At 35.7% G+C, this 24,779-nt stretch overlaps 1 protein-coding gene across 1 annotated transcript in view; it reads left to right on the top strand.

Moving 5' to 3' along the window:
• The window catches only part of LOC121317107 (G patch domain-containing protein 2-like), a 104,333-nt gene that overhangs the window by 45,674 nt on the left and 33,880 nt on the right, over positions 1-24,779 (top strand). Inside the window, exon 6 of the mRNA XM_041252720.1 lies at positions 23,555-23,622. Within this exon, the coding sequence (XP_041108654.1) occupies positions 23,555-23,622 (68 nt within the window). The remainder of the gene's footprint in view (positions 1-23,554; positions 23,623-24,779) is intronic.

Here is a 24,779-nt window from a genome sequence, read left to right as displayed (position 1 = left end):
ATCAGCTAACTCTTTTTCACATAGCCATAGTTTCCAAAGCACATAGCTGGTAGGCAGGTTGACGCTTGGAACTGGTATGTTTTGTAAATATCCAAGTTTACTAATGTTTATGTCTTGTGTTCATCAATATGAAGGGACAAGCGATGTGGATTTTAGCTACATAAATGATAGGGAATGATTTCAAGGTAGTTGGCTAACATAGGTGTATTTAGCTTTCAGTTAACATCAACTGGGTCCAAGAGTCAATGTTTTTGTTATTTATTTTTTGTTTTGTTTTTTAAATGATTTGTGTCTAAAGCAGGGCTTCTCAAACTCGGTCCTGGGGACCCCCTGTGTCTGCTGGTTTTCATTCCAATACTTCTCAATTACTTAACTATCCCCTTAATTGAACTAATATTTTGCTTAGACATTTTTACATGTTTTCAGGTCTTAAACAGTTGCAGTTCAAGTTACTGCAAATGTTATAGCTAACTTGAAATATGCAACTGTTCAAGAGCTGAAAACAAGTAAAAAGGTGTAATTAAGCAAATTACACCCTGGTCTAAAGCAATGCTTTACAACTCAACCCTTTTCACAATAACTTTCTTTAGAAGCCTTCCACAGCACTCAGTTATCTGTTTAATCCCCATCTCCCTCACATTGTCAATACCCATCTAATTCTACTTTAACAACAGTAATTGGCTGATGGAGTAGAAGCTATAGATTTGCTTGCCTGATGACTCCTTGACTTCTTTTTTTTTTCCCCCCTCTGGTAATACCAATAGAATTTCAAATCCTCGCTGGTGTGATCATGTCATGAGTAGGTCAACAGTCGTGTCAAGGTCCTATTGGAAACTTCACAGCTAACATCTTAATTTAGACTTAGCTATCTTTTTCTCATGTATGAGCAATTGTAAGCAATTCTTTCAAGTTGCACACTCATTCCATTATAACAGAATTCATTTAATTTTGCAAGATTCAATTCTGCATCTGCATCTATCATTTTGACTCAGGTTTGCACTGAAAGATTACAGATTAGATTTTTCAGTTGTGCCTTCTGGGAGGGAAAACTATATTGTGGGTAATTTATTTACATAGTTAGACTTGTATGGCTTTAATTTAATAGATGTAAAACATACTGTTAGTTAACTAAAAAAATATGATTAGTAGGCATTAGTGCTTTGGGTTTTCTAAACCTCACAGCCAATCACTGTGTCATACACCAATTTTTTTTTTACTTTCCTTCCTGTCAGTAGGCAGCTGGCTGAAACTGTACCAGAATACAAGCTTTCAAAGATTTATTGTGGGTATACTTTATTCCCCGCCCCGTCCCCTGTCCCCTTTTCTATAGGGTTTTGATTGGAGCTATCAATTAATCGCAGTTAACTTCTGCGATTAACACGTTCGTTGCTTTGGAGATTAGTTTTTTTAACGCGAGTTAATTGCACTCCTCTGACTTGACCCTCTTAGAATACCGTAATTCATTCCCTGCTGTGCCATTTTATAATATACTCGTGCATGCAACGCAATGAGTGCAGTCAGCATTAGCATAGAAAGTTAGTCATTTAACTGCATTATGCAGCAAAGTACTTAAAGTAAATGGGAAGTTTATTTAAAAAAAAAAAAAAAAATGTATCTGCTGTCAAATTAAGTTTCAATATCACAAACGTAGGCTACCTAATTTGACCACCTGTGCGCTAAACGCACTTTCACGTCTCAAAATACACTTCCTAGCAACAACACAACAGATGAAACCTGTTAGTTTCAACAGAGTACACTTTGAGAAATTCAGGATCACTGCAAGCCCATGACTCAAGCCAAGTATGATAATATAACCTCTAATAAATACAGTTGTTGTCAAAAGTTTGCATACCCTAATGGAAATGTAGAATTTCTAGAAATTTCTCAAACAAATAATTATAGGAAAAATCTTTTGTAGCAAAACCTTTGCTTTTGTGGATGAGGAAAAAGGTACAAGAAATAGATGTCTACAATTATTTATTCTCCATGTTGAGAGAACTTCTGCTCTAGTAATCTGCAAGTGAGCCAACAGCGTTTTGGAAAAGCACAATGTGAAACCAATAGAACTCTAGTTTGGCTGAAGCTGCAAACACATTTGAGCGCACTTTAAAAAAAACTCAAGTTTGCTTGAATTTTTCTGGTGTTAAATGAACCGAAGAAAACTGTAAGTGACCCACAAGTTGAATCACTTGCAATTGAACTAGGTGTTAAAGTGCCCTAAAACTTAATCTAGAGTCTCTAGAGTATAAAGCTAATTTGATTAATCCTTGCATTTGCATTATCCTTGCATCCTGGGACAAAATATTTTCATTGTACTCACATGTGGCTTTATTTGTCTATTCCAATCCAGGACCTTGTTCCAACCATGTCCTGATTTATTTAATTTTACCTACTGTGGCTAGTTAACAGGACTGGTCACATTATAAGATACTTGACTGGAACAAGTGAGTACCCTTATAAATGTTTACTAATGTTGTAAATCGAACCCTGACATTAAGTTATGTGTATCGGTCCAGGTTCATGATCTGTTTATATAAGCTTGTTTCAATTTCAAAAAGAAGACTGGACAGGATTTATTGATTGACACTTAACAGCAGACAGTAACCTCCCGGGGTCTTCTCACTGATTGGTAGATATGGGTATCTAGGGCAGGTTTAGTTTTCTAGGAGTATCCTTTTTCTGAAACAGCTGCAGAAGGCAACGTAGAAAATTTAAATAGTATTAGTTTCACTCGAGACAGATGGCTACAATTATTATCGCTATAGTTACAAGCATAACGTTAAGTAATAAAGCATAGGTAAGCATTGTAAAGAATAGCAAGGTAGATAGCAAACCAGGATAAACTATGGTAAAAGCAAAAATACCATGATAAACTTTTAAAAGGGCACCTTAAAGATCAGTAAATGAAGTCAGTAAATCTAAGCAACCCTATGTCATATAAGATTCATTGAAACCTGTGTGAGGCAGTGGTTATTTAACTGAACTATATATTGTCAATATTTTAAACTATAAAAAGTGTATGGTTGTGTGTTTTGTTTTTTGTTGTTCTTCTTGTTGCCTCTAGGGTAACACAATTTTAGAAATGGAAGAAGCGAAAGTAATACATAATAATAAGCTACATAGTTGACAAGGTCTTGTTTAAAATGTCTGAAGGTTTCGCTGTTGAAACACTTCCTAGCTGATAGCCTCTGAGCAAACAGAGCTGATTCCATGGCCTGTGTGTACAATCATGGATGGCATACATTTTGTATGAATAGTTTGCCAATGCAAAATAGGGATGACTGTGAAGGTATTATAATTATTATATACTTATATATGGGTATGTTTGGATTAATTTATTTATGCTTTTCGGCATTTTTCTCAGAACATGAAGAAAACTGTATTTTGCACAGTATGGTTAATGTTTTCAATAATGTCTGAATAAAATACAGCATATTGGTTGAGGCAAGGGTTCTGAAAGAAAAAAAATATTGTAAAATTGCAGGCCAGATAACTTTTAATATTTTAATTTATTCTTGTATGATTCAGTTGTAAGTTTAGCAGTATAAGAGCACACCATTCTTAACTAGAAGTGTTATAGATTAATAATATCTCTGCTCTTTAATCCAAGACATTTCGTTGTTAACCTTGGATTATTTTGCTAGTACACACACACACACACACACACACACATTTTCTTTTTTAATCTGTCGTTTAAATGACATTCTTGTTTTATAGGCTCGCTTTACACTGATGTATTGGTAAAGACAAAACAAGCTGTACTATTTGTTCTAAAAGGAACTTTAATTAATGTGCCATCACCACAGCTTTTTTTTTTTTTTTTTTTTTTTTTTTTGTACACATGTAAAGCTAATGTTTGTTAAATAATGCAAAAGTAACATTTTTAGGTGGATCAAAAGATGTTTATCAAAGGTCGTCCATTCTTCTAGGTAAGGGTGACCTTCCACTGTTAATTCAAAGAGTGTTTTAAAGACAGGTTGTAAATGTGGAGAGTTAAAAAGATTTGTTTTTTTTTTTTTATATAGAATTATTTGTTAGTCAGTTCATTATGTTTTTCATTTAGTCGCAAATATTGCTGCTGTGCCTTTCTCTTTGACCATGATTATTTTATCGCTTTAAATGCAACTTTCCTTAGTTTACTTCAACAAAAGACTGCAAATAAAGCACCTTGTGTTTCATTATATCACCCTATAGTATTGGTACTAATATTGAGTACACAAAGAAGGCTTGGAGGGCAATGGAGGACATCTATGGGATAAGCATACAAAAGGATGAAAGTGATAGTGTACAACAGCTCATACACATGGTGTTTGAAAAGTAAGCGTTTTACAGTAGTTTGTTAAAAGCAACTTTGCATCCTCCTAAGTCTTTTTAATGTGCCCACAACTTCCATTTTGGGAGGTGGGGGGTAGGTAGTATTCCATCATAATATGCATGTATGCCTATATAGCACCAGTGCCCCATAAGACCATGTTTAATTAATTTAACATAACATTTTGTAGACAGTCACTTACATTCCTTATACTTACTCCTGTTATAACTTGCAGTAATAGGAGGTTTAAATGACTTGGGTTTCCATGTGGATACTAACTGTAATAAAAAGTACCTGGCACTTAATAATTGAGCCAAAGAAGCCCAAGCTAGGGACCAACTATTACAAATAATATTAAATTGTGTAATTTAAACTCTATATTTACTAAAACTCTACTCTCCATTTTAAGTAAGCAACACAAAATGTACTGAATAAACTGTTCAACAACAAAGCTAATTACTAACCTACTGTACTGTTTATTTAGTAAAACTGTGGTAGTAGTAAACCAAACTGAAGAATCTAGAATGTTAAATGTGATACCCCTATAAATAACAATTTCTGTCTGGAAGCAAAATATAGTTTATAAAAGGATATTTAAAACTGTACATAAGAGATTTGCATAGGAAATGGGACTGCACAACTAGAAAGATTTATGGAATTATTTCATTTGCTCTAACCACTTTGAGATGCATTAGTTTTATTTTAATTCCTAGCAAACCCAGTAGTTTTTATATTTTGAATTGGTTGAAGAACGAATGCCACTGGAGTTTAGCTCTACAGCAGAGTGTCTAGAATGGTGTCAAATTGGGCTCTTGCACTGGCTGGGAAAATAAATGGAAGCATTCACTAGGGGTAAGACAAATGGTAATAAATGAGAAAACACGCCATGAATTGCAAATTGAGCTGAGTTAATTTGTTGCTACAGTCATGTTGCCCTACTGTTAAATGAAGGCTGTGTAATTATCTAGCTGGCAGAGATAATGTCAGAACCTCATTCCTCCTTACATGCTCCGGTTTTACATGAAGGCTAATTGAGCTGCAAGGAGACAACTGATTATATATGCCTCATTGTTTTATGTTTTTTCCTTCAATCTGCAAATAACTTTATCATCTTCAAGTGGCGGAATTCTAATAAATTCAACATTTTGCTGTTTTTTTGGTAGATTTCATTTTGTTAAACTGTGATTAACGTGATTTAAAATGGCACATAATTATTAATACAATTTTGATATGCAGCCACTTGACATGGCTGCATTTAATATACGCAGAGATGACAGCAGGGGAAAGAAAGTACTTGTTTTCAGTTTTTTAGAAGTGTGTTTTTTGAACAGCTGGCAAGTTTGCATATCACATTTATTCTGAACATGTACTGTGTGTTTCATAAGTATGTAAACAAAGATAATTTAATTGAATGCAGGTAGTTTCCTGTACTATATTCCCTAACAACTGTCCCATTGATTGAAAAGTGGCAGCCACAAAGTTTCCAACAGGTCTGAGTGGATAAACACAAAAAGTTTCACTTTGAATACTCAGTGTTCATACACATACTGAATGCTGTCCCAGGCTAGTATAAATGTCTAATCTGATTTAAATACACTGTAGCCTAGAACAAGCAACATGATTATAGAGTTTTTTAGGCATCTACTATGAAAATATTTAAACAAAAAAACATTTGCCTCAGAGCAATAAAACTTGGCAGGTGGACACCAGATGATAAGCAATAATATTCTAGCCCAAAATGCAGCATTTTCACAGGGACACACAGCACCTCTTGAGAGAGAGTTTTCTACAAATTGGTCAGGAATTGTCTTTTGTGTTTGTTTCTTTTTGCAGCATATATTAGAAAATAGGTCTACTGTTAGTTGTCAGGTGATTTTACATTGTGGTTTTCTCTTAGATGTTACATTTTGTAAATACATACTTTATTACTATTAGTAATAAGTTAAAAATCAGGTGTACCAAGCATTATTTTTTATAAAATGTGATATTCAATTTTGAAAGCCAAAATCATTTTTAAAAAATTAAAAAAAAACATTTTATTTAAATTAGTTTGCACACAACTTTAGGGACGTTAATCACTGTAGCCCGGTAAACAAAAACATGCAATACACACACACTGATCCAAGCATGACAGCTGATTGGGTATCTGTTATGTCCATCTGCCTCACAGTAATCTGTTTGGCCCAGGGCTGTCTGCTATATTCCTAAGGGATGATTGAATTAGAACTTTTATGTGACTGCAAAGGGCCTGGAAAAAGAAAGAATAAACAGCAAGAGTCTGAGTTGTTTGGGACATGGCTAAAACTGCTATGAGGGCCTGGTGAGACACCAGGCCTAATATATTAAGGTGTCTTTTTATAAAAAATAAAATGTTATACTAATTTATTCATGATGAGATAACGTGTAAACCCCCCATACACACACCATTCATTACTTTTCTTAAAATATTTAAAGAGCATCTATCTTAACATTTCTTGTTGAATAACTTTGGATGTCAATTTCTGTTTGTTTTCTATTGACTTTTAAAGTATCCCTGTTTATTTTATTTTTATAGTGTCTTTCATACCATGGTATCTCGAAGCACTTTACAGAAAATGTGCATCATCAAAAAAAAAAAAAAAAAACAGTAAAACCTCAAAATGAACAATATACAATTGTATTAATTATATAATAATGCCTCAAAAGGCACTAAAACATGTCTTCTCTCTAAATCAGTGTTTCCCAAACTTTTTTCATGGTGGGCCCCCCTTGAAAGGTATTAAAAATCTTAGTCCCCCATGCAACTGTGTGGCTCTCTAATAGGGCATCATTCCACCTAACCTAAAGCATTTAGAGACCGCAAAGGCAAAATAAATAAATATATGTAAATTAATATAAACCACAAAAAATGCAATTAAATATGTTGAGACCTAAGTGCACTATAAGCATTCTAATAGGGTTTATTAAAAGTTGAGTGTACTTCTAATAAATTATACAATGCTTACCAAGTCAGTGAGATGGGTGTGCTTGCTTCCGCTTACATAACTTGTCAAACCTTGATTTGATTTTTGAAACTGCAATTCGTAGCTCTGTTTCAGTGTTCATTCGGGTGTAATACTTCAGCTTTATTCCAACTACAGCAGAGAATCTAGTTTCACACAGATAGGGTGTTGCACATGGTGGTAACACATCCATCACCTCACACAGTGAACGGTATTCACTTCTTACACTAAGCAAAAATTTTGGGCAACTTGCTTTCAAACCTATTTTTTAAAGTGTAAAAGTGGCTCCTATTTTCTGTTTTGAATGCCCCTTTATCTAATCTCCATTTGTGACCCCTGGTCCATGTTTCTTTTTTCAGGTCGAAAAAGTCCCCTGGGTCAACATTGTCAATACCTTTTAGAATTTTGAAAGCTTGAATCGGGTCGCCGCGTAGTCTTCTTTGTTCAAGACTGAACAGATTCAACTCTTTTAGCCTGTCTGCATATGACATGCCTTTTAAACCCAGAATAATTCTGGTTACTCTTCTTTGCACTCTTTCCAGAGCAGCAATATCCTTTTTGTACGAGGTGACCAGAACTGAGCAAAATTCTAGAGCATTTCGTTGGCCTTTTTTATAGCTTCCCCACATTGCCTAAATGAAGACATATCTGAGTCAACATAAACTCATTGATCTTTTTCATAGACGACTCCTTCAATTTTACTGTCTCCTATATGGTATTTATAATGGACATTTGCATTGCCTGCGTGCAGTACCTTACACTTTTCTGTATTGAATGTCATTTGCCATGTGTCTGCCCAGTTCAGAATGCTGTCTAGATCATTTTGAATGACCTTTGCTGCTGCAACGGTGTTTGCCATTCCTATTTTTGTGTTGTCTGCAAATGTAACAAGTTTGCTTACTATACCAGAATCTAAATCATTAATGTAGATTAGGAATAGCAGAGGACCTAATACTGATCCCTGTGGTACTCCACTGGTTACCTCACTCCATTTTGAGGTGTCTCCTCTAATCATTACTTCCTGTTTGCTACAAGTTAACCACTCTGTAATCCACGTGCATGCATATCCTTGAATCCCTACTGCATTCGGTTTGAGAATTAATCGTTTATGTGAGACTTTGTCAAAAGCTTTCTGGAAATTTAAATAAACCATGTCATATGCTTTGCAGTTATCCATTATCAATGTTGCATCCTCAAAAAAAATAAAGGTGTCTGCTAAATAAACTAATAATAATAATAATAATAATAATAATATCATCAGTTGGGCATGCTTCAGCAACTTGCAAAGCAAATGCTCATTTCTTACCTCATATGATGAACTCCACACACAGAGTGAACTCCCAGTCTCCATGTCGCTTGGTTCAAGAGAAAAGCTGATCTCTTTCTGAGATATCCTTTATATAATCATTTCCTTTGGCGCCAAGTAATGTCCCACCTCTATAAAGCCTCCCTTTCCTGTTGTATCTATGTTAAAATTTCTCCTGCGTATGCTTGGGTTAGGACTCGATATAGTTTTTGGCGTTACTTACATTGTTTTGTTTGTTGTTAAGTAAATTACTATAATTACTAACCTATTTTTTTTTGGCGGACAGAGCAGGTTCCAAAGGGGACAGGGCTCCAGAACATACGGATCCTTCCGTGGCTTTGCCAGAGGTAGAGGCAGACCCTCTACATCCTCCTCACATTTTCCCGGTCAGCAACCGGTGGCAGTCCACCCCTCACTTCTGCCAGTAGGGGGAAGAGTTTCATAGTTTTTTTAAAAAAACTGGCAGAAAATAACTTCAAACCCCTGGGTCCTGGGGCTCATACAACATGGCTACAAAATACCATTCCTGTTCCAACCACCAGCAACTAGGATCATCTGGACTCGACTGGACAGGTCAGGTCCACAAGGAGTCTTTCTACAACAGGAGATAAAATCCATGCTCCTTTCCTGTGCCATAGAACTGGTCCCCTCATCTTCACATAGGCAGGGCCGCTACTCCAGGCATTTTTTAATACTCAAAAAGAACAGGAAGTTAAGTCCCATTTTAGAAGCCTGAACAAATACATCCATCTAACAGAAAAGTTCAAAATGGTATCTTTGGAAACTGTCATCTAAGCAGTTCAAACCGGAGACTGGATGGACTGTATAGACCTCAAGGATGCCTATTTTCATCTTCCCATTCACAGCAACTACAGGAAATACCTTCAGTTTGCCATCAAGGATGGCATTTACCGACAGCCCCCAGTGTGTTCACCTAGGTGATGGTAGAAGTTACCTCACATCTACGAAACAAGGGCATCCATGTTTTCCACTACATAGACTACTGGTTGATATGGGCCCCATCCAGGGAAAGGGCTTTGGAACACAGAGACACAGCTCTTCAACTGTTTCAAGATCTGGGCTTGTTAGTAAACAGGGACAAATCCTTTATTTTCCTAACACAGTTTTTGGGGTTGCTGGGGGCCCTTTTCAACACGATATCAGGGAAGGTGTATCTCACAAAAAAGAGCTTGACCACCGTTCGACCACTGGCGGGTCAGTTCAACGTGTGAGCCAGGCTATTTGCATATTGTTTTCAGCAGTTCCTGGGGCACGTGGCAGCAGCAGTTCCTCTGGTAAGAGATGCAAAATTACACATGAGACACACGCAACCTTGTCTTCTTTTTTTCTTGGAACCCAACTCTTCCAGACTCTCGCCGCATCAAGGTGTCTCTGGAAGTGACAACAGAAGCAAGATGGTGGCGATTCTCACCCCGAGTAATAGGCAGGCTACAGCTGTCTCAACAACTTCTCGCTCTCTGCCTGTATACAGATGCCTCCCTACTAGAGTGTGGAGCACACCTAAAGGAAGCACAAGTACAGGGAACCTGGTCACCCAAACAAAGAAACCTCCACATAAACCATATGCTGTCTTCCTGGCACTGAAACACTTTGCACCGGTTTTAAGACAGGAGCACGTCAGTAAAATACATACATCACCAGGGAGGCACAAAGTCATGGGAACCGTGTCTTCTGGCCTTAAGGATCTGGAATTGGTGCAGGACACGGGACATCCACATACGATCGGCTTACCTACCCGGACTCGACAATAGCCTGGCAGACCATCTGAGCAGAGAGAGGTTGCCTCACAAATTTCAAATCGGGCCACAGGTTTTACAATTGATTTTCCACAGACTGGGTCAACCACAGATAGACATATTCGCCACAGCAGAAAATACCCAACTGCCACTGTTCTGCTCCAGATTCCAACAAGAAGCAGCCATGGCAGTAGACAGTCTGTCCATTCTATGGTCAACCGGTTTGATGTATGCATATCCTCCCCTGCCATTAATTCCAGCTGTGCTCAGAAAGGTGAAAAGAGACTGGGCCAGTCTCATCCTAGTAGCCCCCTACTGGACGAAGAGATTCTGGTTCTCGGACATACTAGAGGTAGCAGAAGCCAGACCAATACACTTACCAGTGACCCGTGATCGTCTATCTTAGAACAGAGGGAGGATGCTGCACAACAACCCAGCATGGTTACAACTAGCTGCTTGGAAGTTGAACTGAGGCAATTATTAGATCAAGGTCTAACTGAACAAGTAACCAACATCTCACTGGCTTAAAAAAAAAAAAAAACATTGACTTTTCAATCCTATACAGGTGAATTGAAGGAATTCGTCCATTGGTGCAAATCAAAAATCTTTGCACACGACAAACATAAATCTACTAACATTTTTATCCTACCTGTGTCACCTATTCCATAAAGCTCTCCTCCGTCAAGTGCATATCGCTGCAATATCAAGTATTTTACCTGGATGGTAGGTTCTCACCTCACGGTGTCCAGATTCCTCAGCAACATGCTACCAAAAATTTCTCACGTGGAAAATGGCATTCTTGATAGCAATAACATCAGCAAGTAGAGTAAGTGAAATACAGGTACTGGTCATTGATGCACCCTATTTCCATATTTTCAGGGACAGGATTATCTACCAACCTAATCCCGAATTTCTGCCATAAGTGGTGACACAGTTCCATATAGATTAGATCATAACCCTTCCTGATTTTTTCCCAGAACCAAATAAATCAAAATCAGAAGCCAGACAGCACTTAATTGATGTCAGAAGCGCACTTACTTTCTACATTCATGGAACCATCAACAAAAGACCATCAGGACAGCTCTTTGTAGCGTTCAGTTCACAAAATCAAGGTAAACCTGCCTCCAAACAGACAATCTCCAGATGGATTACATCTTGCATTGACTTTTGTTATGACCTGGATAAGAAACCGGTTCCAGGATCGGTTAAAACACTCAGTGAGAGGGGTAGCGACTACATGGGCACATTTAAAATCTGTCCCATTTTGAAGACATTTGCAATGCAGCCACGTGGGCCTCCTCTGAGACCTTTACAAAACACTACAACTTAATGTGTCGTCTTCTCAGCCAACTTTTGCTCACTCCGTATTATCTTTGGCTTCGGGCACTACTATCAAACCTACCACCCTTTATCTATTTCCTATGGTAGGGTTCACTTGGTGTGTGGAGTTCACCTCACTATGTAAGAAGACGGTTTACCTTTTTTCACAGTATGATGAACCCCACACACCGATATGCCACCCTCCTTCCCCCTTTCTGGTTTCACTTGGGGTAATTGATTTGGAAATTTGGACATAAATGCTACAGAAAAGGGAGGCTTTGTAAAGGAGGAACATTACTTGGTGCCAAAAAAGGATTATGTAAAGGATCTCTGAGAAATATATCTGCTTTTCTCCTGACCCAAGTGTCATAGTCTGGAAGTTCACTTTGTGTGGAGTTCATCAGATTACGAAGTAACCATATTACAGGTAATCTTCGTCTTTTAAGCCTGTTCAGTGACGTCTGTTGACATGTCCATTTACATGCTGAGCACCTCTTTGGGAAAGTGCTCAAAGTTCACCAGGTACACCAGAGAGTAACCATTAACATGTCCTCTGTACTGTATACTCTAGTATACTAGCTGAATGTAGAGAGCAGAATGCTTGAGAGTTCGTTCAAAAAGACATAACGTTCACAAAGGGATTATAAAGAAAAGGAGGAATAAGGTAACAAGTATTTTTTAGACCAGTACCAAGTTGCTAATGCAACAAATGACTAGTGGTATTTAATTCAAACAACATATTACTTTGCAAATAACAAACATATACTGTAATGTATAACAACTATAATCACAAAACAAATAATAAAAAAGTACTTTCAATATTAGGTGAATAATTTGTGGCATGCTGTATTCCTGCCACTATACCGTGGATCATTCCAGGTTAAAGAAACTCCACAATAAAAAAAAAAATAGAATTTCTGCTGTTGTGTTTTGTTGGAGTGTTCAGAAGAGAAGTGTAACAGGTTTTCTAAAACACTGAGATGATGAACCAGTGATTAGCAGTGTTGGTATTTTTTTCAGCAAGTGACTGTGGTGCAGTGGATGAGCAGGAGGCTTGCCTCGGTTTGTGGCCCATCATCATTTCCACAAGCAGGTGGAGGTGGCAATTATAGCCACAGCCACTGTCCAGAACCTTCTGTATCTGATGATGAATTGCAAATGGCTGGTACCCAGCGCACAACAATAAACTCAAATAAATCTTCAATGTGTAATAATGACAGGACCTGAAAAAGACTGGCAGCTATAACAAGGCTGCTGTTGTCGCCCACTTTACCATAGCTTTGATATCCATCATTATCAGCCAGGGGCTTGCTGGAGAGCTGGACAAGTAGACCCAAAGAAGGATGAGTTGTTTGCAATGAAGCATCCAGCCAGTCCCATCTGGCATGTAGTAAATGGGATTTTTCACATCTCGCTGTGGGACAATATGGCATAGCAACTGTACATTAAAGCTCTGACATTCACATCTAGTCATTAATATCACTGTTATCTTATAATATGTTGGTGACTGTATGTTTTCAAAGTAAAAGCTTTATGACATGCAGGCTAGATACACCACAGTGAGTCCGAAAGTAGTTAAGAAATTGTGAGAAATGTTTTGCTGATTGATTGATACATTTAGAATTTTAAAGTTGAGTGTTTTCTTTTGTTTAATTAAATGCAGATTTCTTTAAGCTTAATTCTGTTCAGTGGCATATGTTGCTTTAATTTGATTACCAGGTTTGTGCTGCTGTTGGGTTTTTTTTTTTACAGCGCGAGCGAGGGAGAGATTTGATTACCCCGTTGTATTTTGGCTTTTTATTTCATGATTGCTATTGTTTAAAAGCTTATGCTATAATTGCCATTTCAAAACGGCAATGGTCTATCATTCTGGTATTTTGTGCATCTCTTCAGTTGGCTTTATTGCATCTTTAACAGTGATTGTTATGGTTTGAGAAATGTCCACGGAAATACAAAGTTTGTATTTATTTTAAAAAAAAGAAATGTATTACACAACCGCACAAAAGTGTACATAAACTTAGCAAACCTCACAAGTTAATCAATTCAGACATCCCATATAGCTTATACATGGTGCTTAGGATCAGTGTATGAAAATGTTATTTTAATACACTTCTTACTACAGACTACAGTAGTGCTTTTACTGTATAAAATAGTTATTATGAAAAATAGATGTAAGGTACCAGTGCAACAGCTAAATGGGCAACAGTATAAAAGTATTTTATAGTTTTAGTTCACTTCCTTTCCATGACTCAGACCCAGTGAATTGCCATTCTTCATTGCTTTTTTCTTAACAGTAAATCTTCCAGCCCCGAGGCACTGGTCTCATGCAGATTCCTGAAAGTTGTAGCTCTTTCTACTGTGCCACTGATGCTCCTTTGTAGCTTTCACTCCGAACCGTGATCACAATATAAAAAGGAATGTCAAGAACACCATATTTCTCATGCTAAAATTTGGGCAATTTGTTTTCACACAGCCTCTGCTGTTTCAGACCTATTTTTGGAGCCCCTCTGTGGCCAACCATACGTTTTGACATAATTTATGGTAGCACTGTAACATATGGACTTTTCATCATTGTCCGGCTGAAATCCTCTGTTGCACATGACCATTTTCTTTCTTTTTTTTTTCTCTGTGATTTTTGATATCTGTTGCTTCAACAGTATGTTGAGAGAGAAGTTTTTTCTCTTTTTGTTTTCTCTTAACTAGCTTTGATCTATCTTCACTGGTGCTATGGAAGGCTAACTTCCTGCCCATGGTCATGCTTTTTACATTTAAAGGAGTCATTTGTTGCAGTGGCATTTTAACTCTGTCAGTATTGAGGCTGCATAACTCATTTGATTGCATACCTCATAAATTGGTAAAACCTAAAGTGGCTTGCAAAGATATTTACTTTTTAAATGTCTTTGTTTAGTTTGTTGATGATTGAGTCCTATCTGAGCAATGCATATTTTGATTAGGTTGTGAAGATCTCTGTATCAATTTCTATAAAGTGTGGAAGCTTGCATATCAACTAGCCATTCAAAGTACTATGTACTATCTAATAATGCACAGCTTGTGGGTATTACATCTTCTTAAATGAAGGAAAATAGATCAGACTTTGCATACTTGAATACAAAAAAACGAGCACTTGCTGTAACAAAGAATTAATGTATAATCATTGCATGAATTAATTTTGCTTTCCTTATGTGTTAGACCCTTCAGTTTGTAGAGGGGAGGTGGGGGTAATATAGGTGTCTAGTACATATGCATCAAAAGAAATACCTTAAACATCCAAAGTGCCAATCACTTTTTTTTTCTCTTCTTGTTGTGTCCAGCCTGCATTCAAATGTTTCATGTTCCCTCCATTAGCCATTTTGTAACGCTGTATTTGTTGTATTGAGAAGATATCGAAAAACACAAAGAGCTGTATAATTTACCTTTTATAATGGCAGTGAGAATGTCTCTTGCTGTAGCATTTGTAAACAACCTGATTGTAATGTCTTCCTATGTCATTCCCATGCATCGAGGTGTTCTCCATAGCTGTTACTGTAAAACGCTCTCTAAGTACATAAAGGCTCTAATCGTTATTTTTTTATTATTTTTATTACCAGCCACAAATACAGAGCAGAAAATTGCCTTGTTTCAGATTTATTATGTATTACTCCAGAAATTCTATAAAGATCAAAAGAACTGATTACAATGTTGACCTTTGCATTAACTCATCTAAATTTAAATGTGAGTGTTTGATTTGAGAAAATAAGTCAATTTATTATTTGTCTGCAACTGAGGGGATTGCACCAACACTGATTGGGAATCTGAGGCCAAATTTATTTATTGAGCAGGGGCTTGAAAATGTAGGACAAGAGGAATACAAGTTTGACCTGCTGTGGAAAACAATGGTGGCAGTTGTCCTTTAAAATCTTTGTAAGTGGAAGGCAAGTCTTCAGCTCACATGATAAAAACAATCTCAATTTAAGAATTAAATTACAATGCACAAATTTAAAGACTAGAAATGGGGCAAATTAACAGTGTTTTAGAAAGAGCATTATGGATGCAGGATTATTGTGGAATACCATTATATTTCAGTGTGGTGTGCAGTTGTGCCAGGGACATTAGTGTCTGATGTATAGTTGATTTTGTATGTATACAGACCACTCGGGCTCAGTTTTATACTGTATTCTTCTAACTTTTTCTCCATCTGCCCTGTATCATGTACATTAAAAAGAAGGAGATTATTGTAGCGATGTGTTACAGAATGATACAGAACATACCCACCAGAACTTTAAGAAGTTTCATTCTTAAAATACTGACACTTACAAGTAGCTTCCTGTTCATTTTTATATAGGTTTGGGGGGGAAATAAAACAATGGTTAGCACATGTGTAAACAGCTTTTTTATGTTGTCATGTCAGCTGTGTCTGAGCAATAAAGTGCTTATGCTCAGCATGACAATGTATTTGCCAGGTATTTTATCACACTGCCATATCTGTGAACAATTTAATGGAAAAGCAGGCCGGCTGAATCCGAATTTGTTTTGTGGTGTGAAATGAGCTTGCCTTGTTGTCTGGTGACGATGATTTGGAACTGTCAAGTTACTATTTTAGTGCCATACTGTAGTTAGTGCCTGCTCCACCCTAAGGGCTTGAGTGAGTTTCAAGCTGCTATCTCACTTATGGGGCTTAAGAATCAAATAATTTATCTGTTATTTATTTATTTATTAATTGCGAACAGTACTACTGTGAAAGTTAATGTTTTCAAACCAATTTCAGAAAAGTACATGCATGCCTTTATCACTGTATTCAAATTTTCTGAAGTTTGACATTTTAATTTTTTGACTTTTTTAATCAGCAACCCCAGTTGTTGTTACCATGAAGACATAATCTTTTGTTTGGTCAATTTCTGGTATTTCCATGTTGTGGACAATTCAGCTACACATGCTAGAAAGCCTTACAGATTGTCTCGGCCAATTGGATTGGAAGTTTAGCCGTCAATATGCAGGTTAATTCCCACTGAGCCTGGAATCTTGATTACTCTAATGCTAGGGATTTCAACCTTTTTTTTTAAACTGTACCCCTTCTGTCAGGAGGTTTCAGCACAAGACCTACCCCTTTACAGTTTTTACTCTACTGAGTGGTACCACAGTTGCTATAAAAGACAGAATAATGTGATTCACAAATTCATTTTTTTCACATGCATTTAATATATAATGTACCTATGTCACAACAGTCTGGGACTGACAAACTTCTGGTTTTGAACAGAATCCCAAACAGTAGGCTTAACATCAAAAACATTAATAGCTAACTTTTCTTTAAGAAAGCTAACATAAGAATTATCCAAAGGGATTGTTCACTTTCTGCAGACTCTTATGTTTTCTTCCTTCATTTTTCTTTTGCAACTAAGAATTGTATCCATTTCAAACACCGAAAACAGATTCAACCAGCTGTGACTACTCTTACTAAAATGCTGCTGCGCTTTATAAATAAAACAAAAAACATTAAAATGCAAGTATTGTGAGTATTTTATTTTTTTATTTTTTTCCTGTGGTTCAGGGCTTCCATAAACCTATGAGCTGCTGCACATAAATGAAATGTTAATGCATGGTGGTTTAGAGATCATTTGTAATGCTGCTAAAACATAACAAAAAATCAATTCAAGATCATTGTTTTCTTTTAGTATAATTTTTACCCCCAGTTGAAAGCCCCTACACTAATTTAATAAAAAATAATTAAAAAACTAAATCTTAAAAGTACCAAATTAGTTTTTCAGTTCAAAATACAAATGGGGTCATGTATCAAGCGTATGCGAAGGCATTAAGGCCATAGCGCCGAGTTTACGCCGACCTTAAAATTGCCTTGTATGTATCATGACACTTTTGGCAAGTTTAAGGCCGTGTTAGCACAGCCAAAGTGCCCACCGCCGCTCACTAGCCATGCATTTTAAGGTGTGTCAAGCCTTAATTATATGCATGGGCAAATTGTAGGTGGAACTCATTTGTAAATGAAGTCTGATATTATTAAAATAAATTTATGAAGTGGAAGAACAGCTGTGCCGACTCCAAAAGGGTCCACAAATAAGTATTTTCAAATTGGTCATATTTGGGTGCAAAGTCAGAAAGCAGCTGATAGGAAAGGGCATTATGGCAGCAGTCATAACATATTTCTTATGACAGAGAGTACAGGCTCCTAACCTTCCTGAACAACCCAGGAACAGAGGGAGAGTAGTTAGGGTCTGTAACACCCTTTTTGGTCTCCATGAGGATTAAATTATGACGGTTATTTCATTATGTACAATTGTTTGTGTTCACCGTATAATAAACTTAAGTTATCCTTTTCATTATGTTATTTGGTTTTATCTGTAATATAATAATAATAATAATAATAATAATAATAATATAAAGTCAAGACACTTGGTCAACATAGGTCATTTCTGCCTTTCCAGATGAGCCACCCAGGCTTAAATGGGTTAAACCTGTACATTTTATTTAAAACACAGGTTAGTTCATTTTTAACTGTCATTTATGACACATAGGACTAGATTTAATAGTCTAATTGTTTTTCTGCTTTTATACTATTTAAAAATAAAGTTATTTAGTGAATTGCATTAATAACTTTTTCGTGAGTGGTATATCTGCAAACATGATCTGATGCTGTTGAATCTCAGTTGAAGCAAAGTGCATACCGTAGTTATTTTATCCCAATGTCTTATCCTGTTCACTTTGCTGCATGTCTTTTTTCCTTTTTTCTCCCTGTCAGTATCCACACACATTTCTTCAAAAGCAGAGTACAGGATGTGACACCCTTTCACTTCACAAATTCAGTCCACATATTTCACCTGACTTGTGTGACTGCTTCCAGTCATCACTGTTTACCTCAGCTTTCTTTCCAGTTTATGTTGCCGTAGCCTTTTGTGCTGTGAATTGTGGGTTATTTTAGGACTCTTGTAAATGAAACTAAAGAATGTATTTTGCATTTCATACTCTGCCCCAAGGTAAATTGTCAATTGCATATAAGCACTTTTAATTAAGACCAGGTATGTTAGGGATCAATACAAAAATTAATAGGTATTTAGTATTGTAAACACATAAAAATGATAAAAAGCTAACTACTCATATGTGAGTTTTATTTATTTAGATAGATAGATATAGATTCTACAAATAATGTAACTTTCAAATTACAATATAATAAAATACAGATTTTAAGTTTGATGGGAATAATCTTTATATATTTACTTGAATAAAATCCACATTTAAAAATATTAACATTAATAATGTTACGTCATTTTTCTAACTGCATTAATGCAAACCTTTTTTTTTTTTTTTACTAATGCATTGCTGGGTCCTCTTCAGACAATGTATTTTTTTTAAGGCTATTAAGATGAGCTTATTGCAGGTCGCCATGTCATATCCTTAGAGGTGCGAAGTGAGATGGAAGGTTATCTTATGTCAGCCTGATAACCCTGTGCACAGGTTTCAACCACATTGATGATTGAGCAGAATTCTGATATAAGGTGGAAATATTATAATCCCAAATATTTAGTGTAAATGTATGTACCTTTTGACATCATTAGGCTGTTGCTTTAAACAAAAAATCTTGTCTAATTGGATGCAATTAAAACTCTAGGGCAAAAGGCTAAAACTTCACACTTAAATTGGAAGATAAAATACCCTGCAAAAAGAACAAGTGCCCTTAAATTAAGTAAAGTTTAGTGTTTATATTACCGTATGAATATATTGCTCTCAGGCGATAAAATTCAAACTAGTATAATAAAGGATTTAAAAGGAAATGGTTGTGTGATTTTAAATGCAGTCAATTTCAACATATTGCTATTATTGTTACTATTATTTCAACCGTTTTGCGATTGTCCTGAAATATGGAATACAACTGAAATGTGAAGTATGTTTTTCAAATGCTAGTAAATGCATGCATATTTTACTACTGTAGTTTTTGCAAACGTACCCTGTCATAAATCTCTCTTCCGCTATGGTAACAAGCTAACCCTTAAGCTAGTTGGGTTACCTTAAGACATTCAATTGAAGTACGGTGCTCTTGCAAGTAAATGATACATGAGCTGCATTTGTGCCTACGAGCCACAGGGAAGGTAACTTAAGTATTTTAGCACCACTATATTCCTAAGGAATTGTAAAACCATGTAATTCAATATTTAGAATAATAATTTCAGCAGTATTGAAAATGTGTTGTTGTTTAAATATTTTAAGTTTCTGTACTGCACTGCATTCATTCCTATATTTCACAGTAAACTATAAGGAAAAATAAGGTCTGTGGCTTATGTCACCCTCAGTTAGCCAGTAGAGGCCACTCACAGCTTGCTACTAAGATGGACAGTAAACAGCAAGCAGGGCCTAAAAGGGTGAAAATGCAGATTTAATTTCAACTTGCACATTTTATTTAAATAACTGATAAGTAATGTGACAAAAAACAAATAGTCTTTATTTAAAGGTATCATATAAACATGCCCTAAGAAGAAAAGGTTTTACCTCCCTGTTTTTTTGTAGTTTTGTTAAAGTACATTTTTAAAAAAATAATCTATCAAGTCGTCATAAAAGCAGATAAATTATTTATCCATGAAAAAATATTAACTGGAGCCTGGACAATTGATCTGTTGATGATAAATGTGAAGTAGTAGATTATAGGAAAGAGCCAAAAGGCCTTCATATGAAAGATATAGATATCAAATGCATGGATTGTCAGTATCGGAGATTTTTGTTTTTGTGTCTTTGTTTTACACACATTATCCTTTGTCCTATGAAATTATGAAGTTGGCTTTGAGTAGGGAGTGCATAACAGACTGAGGCTACTTCAGTCCACATTCAGCGTTGAATTCAGGATACCCAGTCACACAGCTCATTCGGTCACAATTCAGACACAGATAAACAGGATGCAAACCCCTGGTACTATAAATAGCTTGACAGATTATTACACTAATTAACACCAGTTTAGGTGTGCCATAGAAACATTCTGAATATTATTTGTTTTAGTGTAATACACAGATTATATTTTTGTAATTATTTATCATCTTCAAGTTTGTCCAAACGGGATTTTTAGAAGTTAAGTTTGGATACTTAATTTGAGCAATAAATGTTGAAATATGCTGTCTAAATAGGCCCATTTTATTCGTCTAAAAACATTGGTAGAGTTTGATAGCGGTACCTAAATGTTTCTACACTGTTCTTTGCAAGTACATTTTACTTGTTTTTATCAATGCAGTGCCAATTAGTAAAGTTAGGGTGAACTGTAACTATCTCTCACATAAGTAAGAGTTGAGTTTTGCGTTTTAGTTTTATAAGTTATATCGGTTATAAAGATTTGTGTCATCTCAGCCTTTACGGTTACTCATTTTGCATGCTTTATGTAATTGTTAGATCATAACTACATGGATACTATGCTGTTGGGCCCTTGTTATTGAGAAAGGAATACACATAATCAGTCTTTCTGTCTTGCCCTACAGTGTGGCACTTAGCTGATTCATTGTAGATTTATTTTTGGTTGGCGAGGTTTTGTTCATTTTATTATTGTGAAGTAGATAACCAAATTATTTGTCGTTTACCTGAACCAGAGCAAGTGAAATTAATATATGCGATGTGAACTGGAGTTTTGTGATTCAGGGTTATTTGATTTTAATTGAGATAGTCTTGAACTTTATTATTCAGGGTGATTTTTCATATTTAAGTTGCTGACACACAGCAAATGTATACGCCAATGATTTCCTGCTTCTTTTAAGTGCCACCAGTATTAATAAGATTCAAAGTAACCCCAAACCTAAGAGGATGCTGCATTGCAATTTTTTATTTATTTATTTATTTATTTTGCTCTGTAAATATGTATGTTAGAATACCTACCCTTTTTTTTAAATACACTGTGATTGTAAATGTAGAAGAAGTGGACAAGATAAGATGTGATGGGCTATATAGTGATTTCATTTTTTGGTAATTTAAATGCAGCCCTATCACAGTTCTGTATATGTTACAGTGGGAGGCGAAGTGAGCAGATCAACAAAGCCTACAGGTACTGGTCAATCTCTGTGTCTCATAGTATTGTGTATTACTTGGTAACAAAGGCATTATTCCTTGCTGTACTGTATAGTGACGTCAAAATAGCATATTCTTCTAGAAGATTATATTTGACCTTTTGACCCATATTTGACTCCTGTGTACCCTGACCACTCAAACAAAATGCCTTGTTTCAAGTCACTCGACAACACCCACAATTCGTGATTTTTAGGCACTTCTCTGTCTCTGAAGATTTACAATCATCCTCCACCAACAGCAGTACCCAATCACTGAATCACCCATGTATTATTCTCTGATTATTCTCTCTCTCTCCTTAGAGAGAGGCGAGAGAGAGAGGACTGATATATATATATATAATATATATATATATATATTATATAGATATAGTATATATATATATATATAGTGTAGTTTTAATTATTTTTATTTATTAGATACTGTACTATTTGGTTGCGATCTTCAACATATTATTGATCTTCGCACATGTGAAACCAATGTGCAATTCCAACTGTATATTTTACTAACACAGAATTCAAACATGTTTGTACAAATATAGCTACAGGTAAACAACCAATTTTACCCTAGAAAATAGCTTCTACTTCTGTTTATTTTCTGCACATGATAAAGTCCAGTTTTCTGATATTTGTACCAAGATAAGTCAGTACTGTAAACAAGATTAATATAGTGTGGAAAAGGTTGTCAGCAGCCCAGGCAAAAGGAAATAAGTTGCCAGTACACAGAGCATACTGTAAACTGAATAAAAGTGTCAGGTCCACCAGGAGGTAATGCGATCATGAACCCGTGTAACGCAGCATGACATAGGCACAGTCTGCTTTTCTTACCGCCACGCTGTAGAAAATGGATTACTGTATTCCAGGGATGCACAGCAATAACATTAACATCTTGTATTAAGATCAGCATAGGGTTCAGCTCTGCAGCCAATGCACAAGTTATGTTGTTTTGGTTTATTTTTTATTTGTATTTATTTTAATTTTCTTATGATGGAAACAGCCAGGGTGCTTAAAATTAAAAACGAAAATGTTTAAAGCAGTTATTTAACAATGCTTTATATTTGCTAGCAATTTAAAACTGTATGTGCATGTTTTTCCTACATGCTAACACTGTTTAATTAAAAAATAATATATTTTTTATATGTATTTTTTCTTTAATAGTAATTAAGTAAGTTATTTGTTGTATGACATATATATATATATATATATGCATACAATAACATATAAACTAAATTAAAAGTTTAAAGATTCAAATTTTCAATTAAAGTAATTCTAGATGATGTTATGTACAACATTTTTAAAAAATTTAAATAAACCTGCTAATATGCTAATATGATAAATTATTAAAGAATCGATATGTAGATAGATAATGAGATATCGTATCTTATCTATATGGTATATATATATATATCTATCTATATATATATATATATACAGAGATCTAGTTATTTGTAATACTATATGCAGGATGTATGAAATATGCACTCCTACATATCTTAATGTTGAGCCAGAGTCTACAAACGGTTGCCTGTACTACGGCGGACATGATCTATCTATCTCTCTATTCTATCTCTCTCTCTCTCTCTCTCTCTCTCTCTCTCTCTCTCTCTCTCTCTCTCTCTCTCTCTCTATATATATATATATATATATATATATATATATATATATATATATATATATATATATATATATATATATATATATATACACACACACACATACACACACACAGTTTAAACCTCAGTAGGTGGGATGTACCTCCCTGTGAAAAGAACTGCATCTTTGCCTCTGACAGCTCTGCCATGCATCATGGCCTCTTAGTGATTTGTTTTCTTCCTTTTTTTTTTTTTTTTTTTCTCAACCAGATTAGCACTCCTGGGCCTGGCAGTAATGAGAGACTGTCCCACTTCTCCCAGGACCCCCATCACCACGAGTGAGTATCATTTACATCAATGATCCCTCATCATTACCAGTGCCCTGCCTTATTTATTATCACCACTCTCTGCCTGTGATTTCCCATGGAGCCAGCAGTCTTGTACACATTCGAACAAGAGGGCACATATGGATTTACAAAAAAGTGCCATTTGGCCAATGTTTTTCTTACCTTTTAAGTTGAGAGATAATTTAGATGTAATCTTAATGGGCAGCTCCTTCTTTTTTAGAGTAAAATTTAGAAATACATGTGAATTTGCTAAATGTGTATGCTTACCTGTAAAATATCCTTTTACCTGTGATTCTCTTTTGTTGGTATGGCTTAGGTCATCATTTGGCATGCTTACTAACTGTTCCAGTGAATAGTGGGGAAGCATATCATTGATGCAGTTAATCTACTTTGCCCCACACTTAATCTTAAGGAGTCTTTAAGGAAAACAAAAGATGCATAGCAAATAAAGATTTAAGCAATTGAGAATTGCAAGTAATAAAAGTAGTGGGATATTAGACTAGTAAAAAAAAAACATATCAGGAGAATTTAGGTGATCTAACATATCCATTTTATAATTCAGTTGCTGTTCAAAAAAATGTGCTCGAGTACAAATAACAGTTGATCTCCTTGCAGTTTTCATGTTGGTGCCATACTGTATGTATGAATTTACTTTGTGATGAATTTGTTGGTTTATGAAGATTGCTCAAGCCTTTTTTCTTTGTGGTTAATTGTGTTCACACACGCACATATGCAAAAGTACAGGCAGACAGTTATCACAATATCTTCCCTCCAGCTTGCAAGTGAAGGAACACAGTAAGACTTCAGCGAAAGAAAAAGGCAGGCAGACACATACTTAAGTGACATGAATCCAGGTTTAACTCTCGAAGAGTTCTGTGTTATAGAACAAGACGTGATTGTAGTCTGCTGACCTGGAGGGTTCGACAGGCACACAGAATATCATATAGACTGCACTTGATCTAAAGAATACTTAATACGTGTGTTTGTTAGCAAATCAAATGTCCCCTTGTTTTAGTAGAAACGTGGTAACAATTAATTTGTTTTTACCGTGCTTTCTGACAAAAATAAATACATATTTTAAAATAAAAATTAAAGAATAATGTGGAATTAAGCATATATTGACAAGTGTTTTCAGTCAACTTTTTTGT

The sequence above is a fragment of the Polyodon spathula genome, chromosome 6 (assembly GCF_017654505.1).
Source record: "Polyodon spathula isolate WHYD16114869_AA chromosome 6, ASM1765450v1, whole genome shotgun sequence".
Taxonomy (NCBI): Eukaryota; Metazoa; Chordata; class Actinopteri; order Acipenseriformes; family Polyodontidae; genus Polyodon; species Polyodon spathula.
Note: the sequence above shows the minus strand (reverse complement) of the source record. Positions and strands in the feature narration are given on the sequence as shown.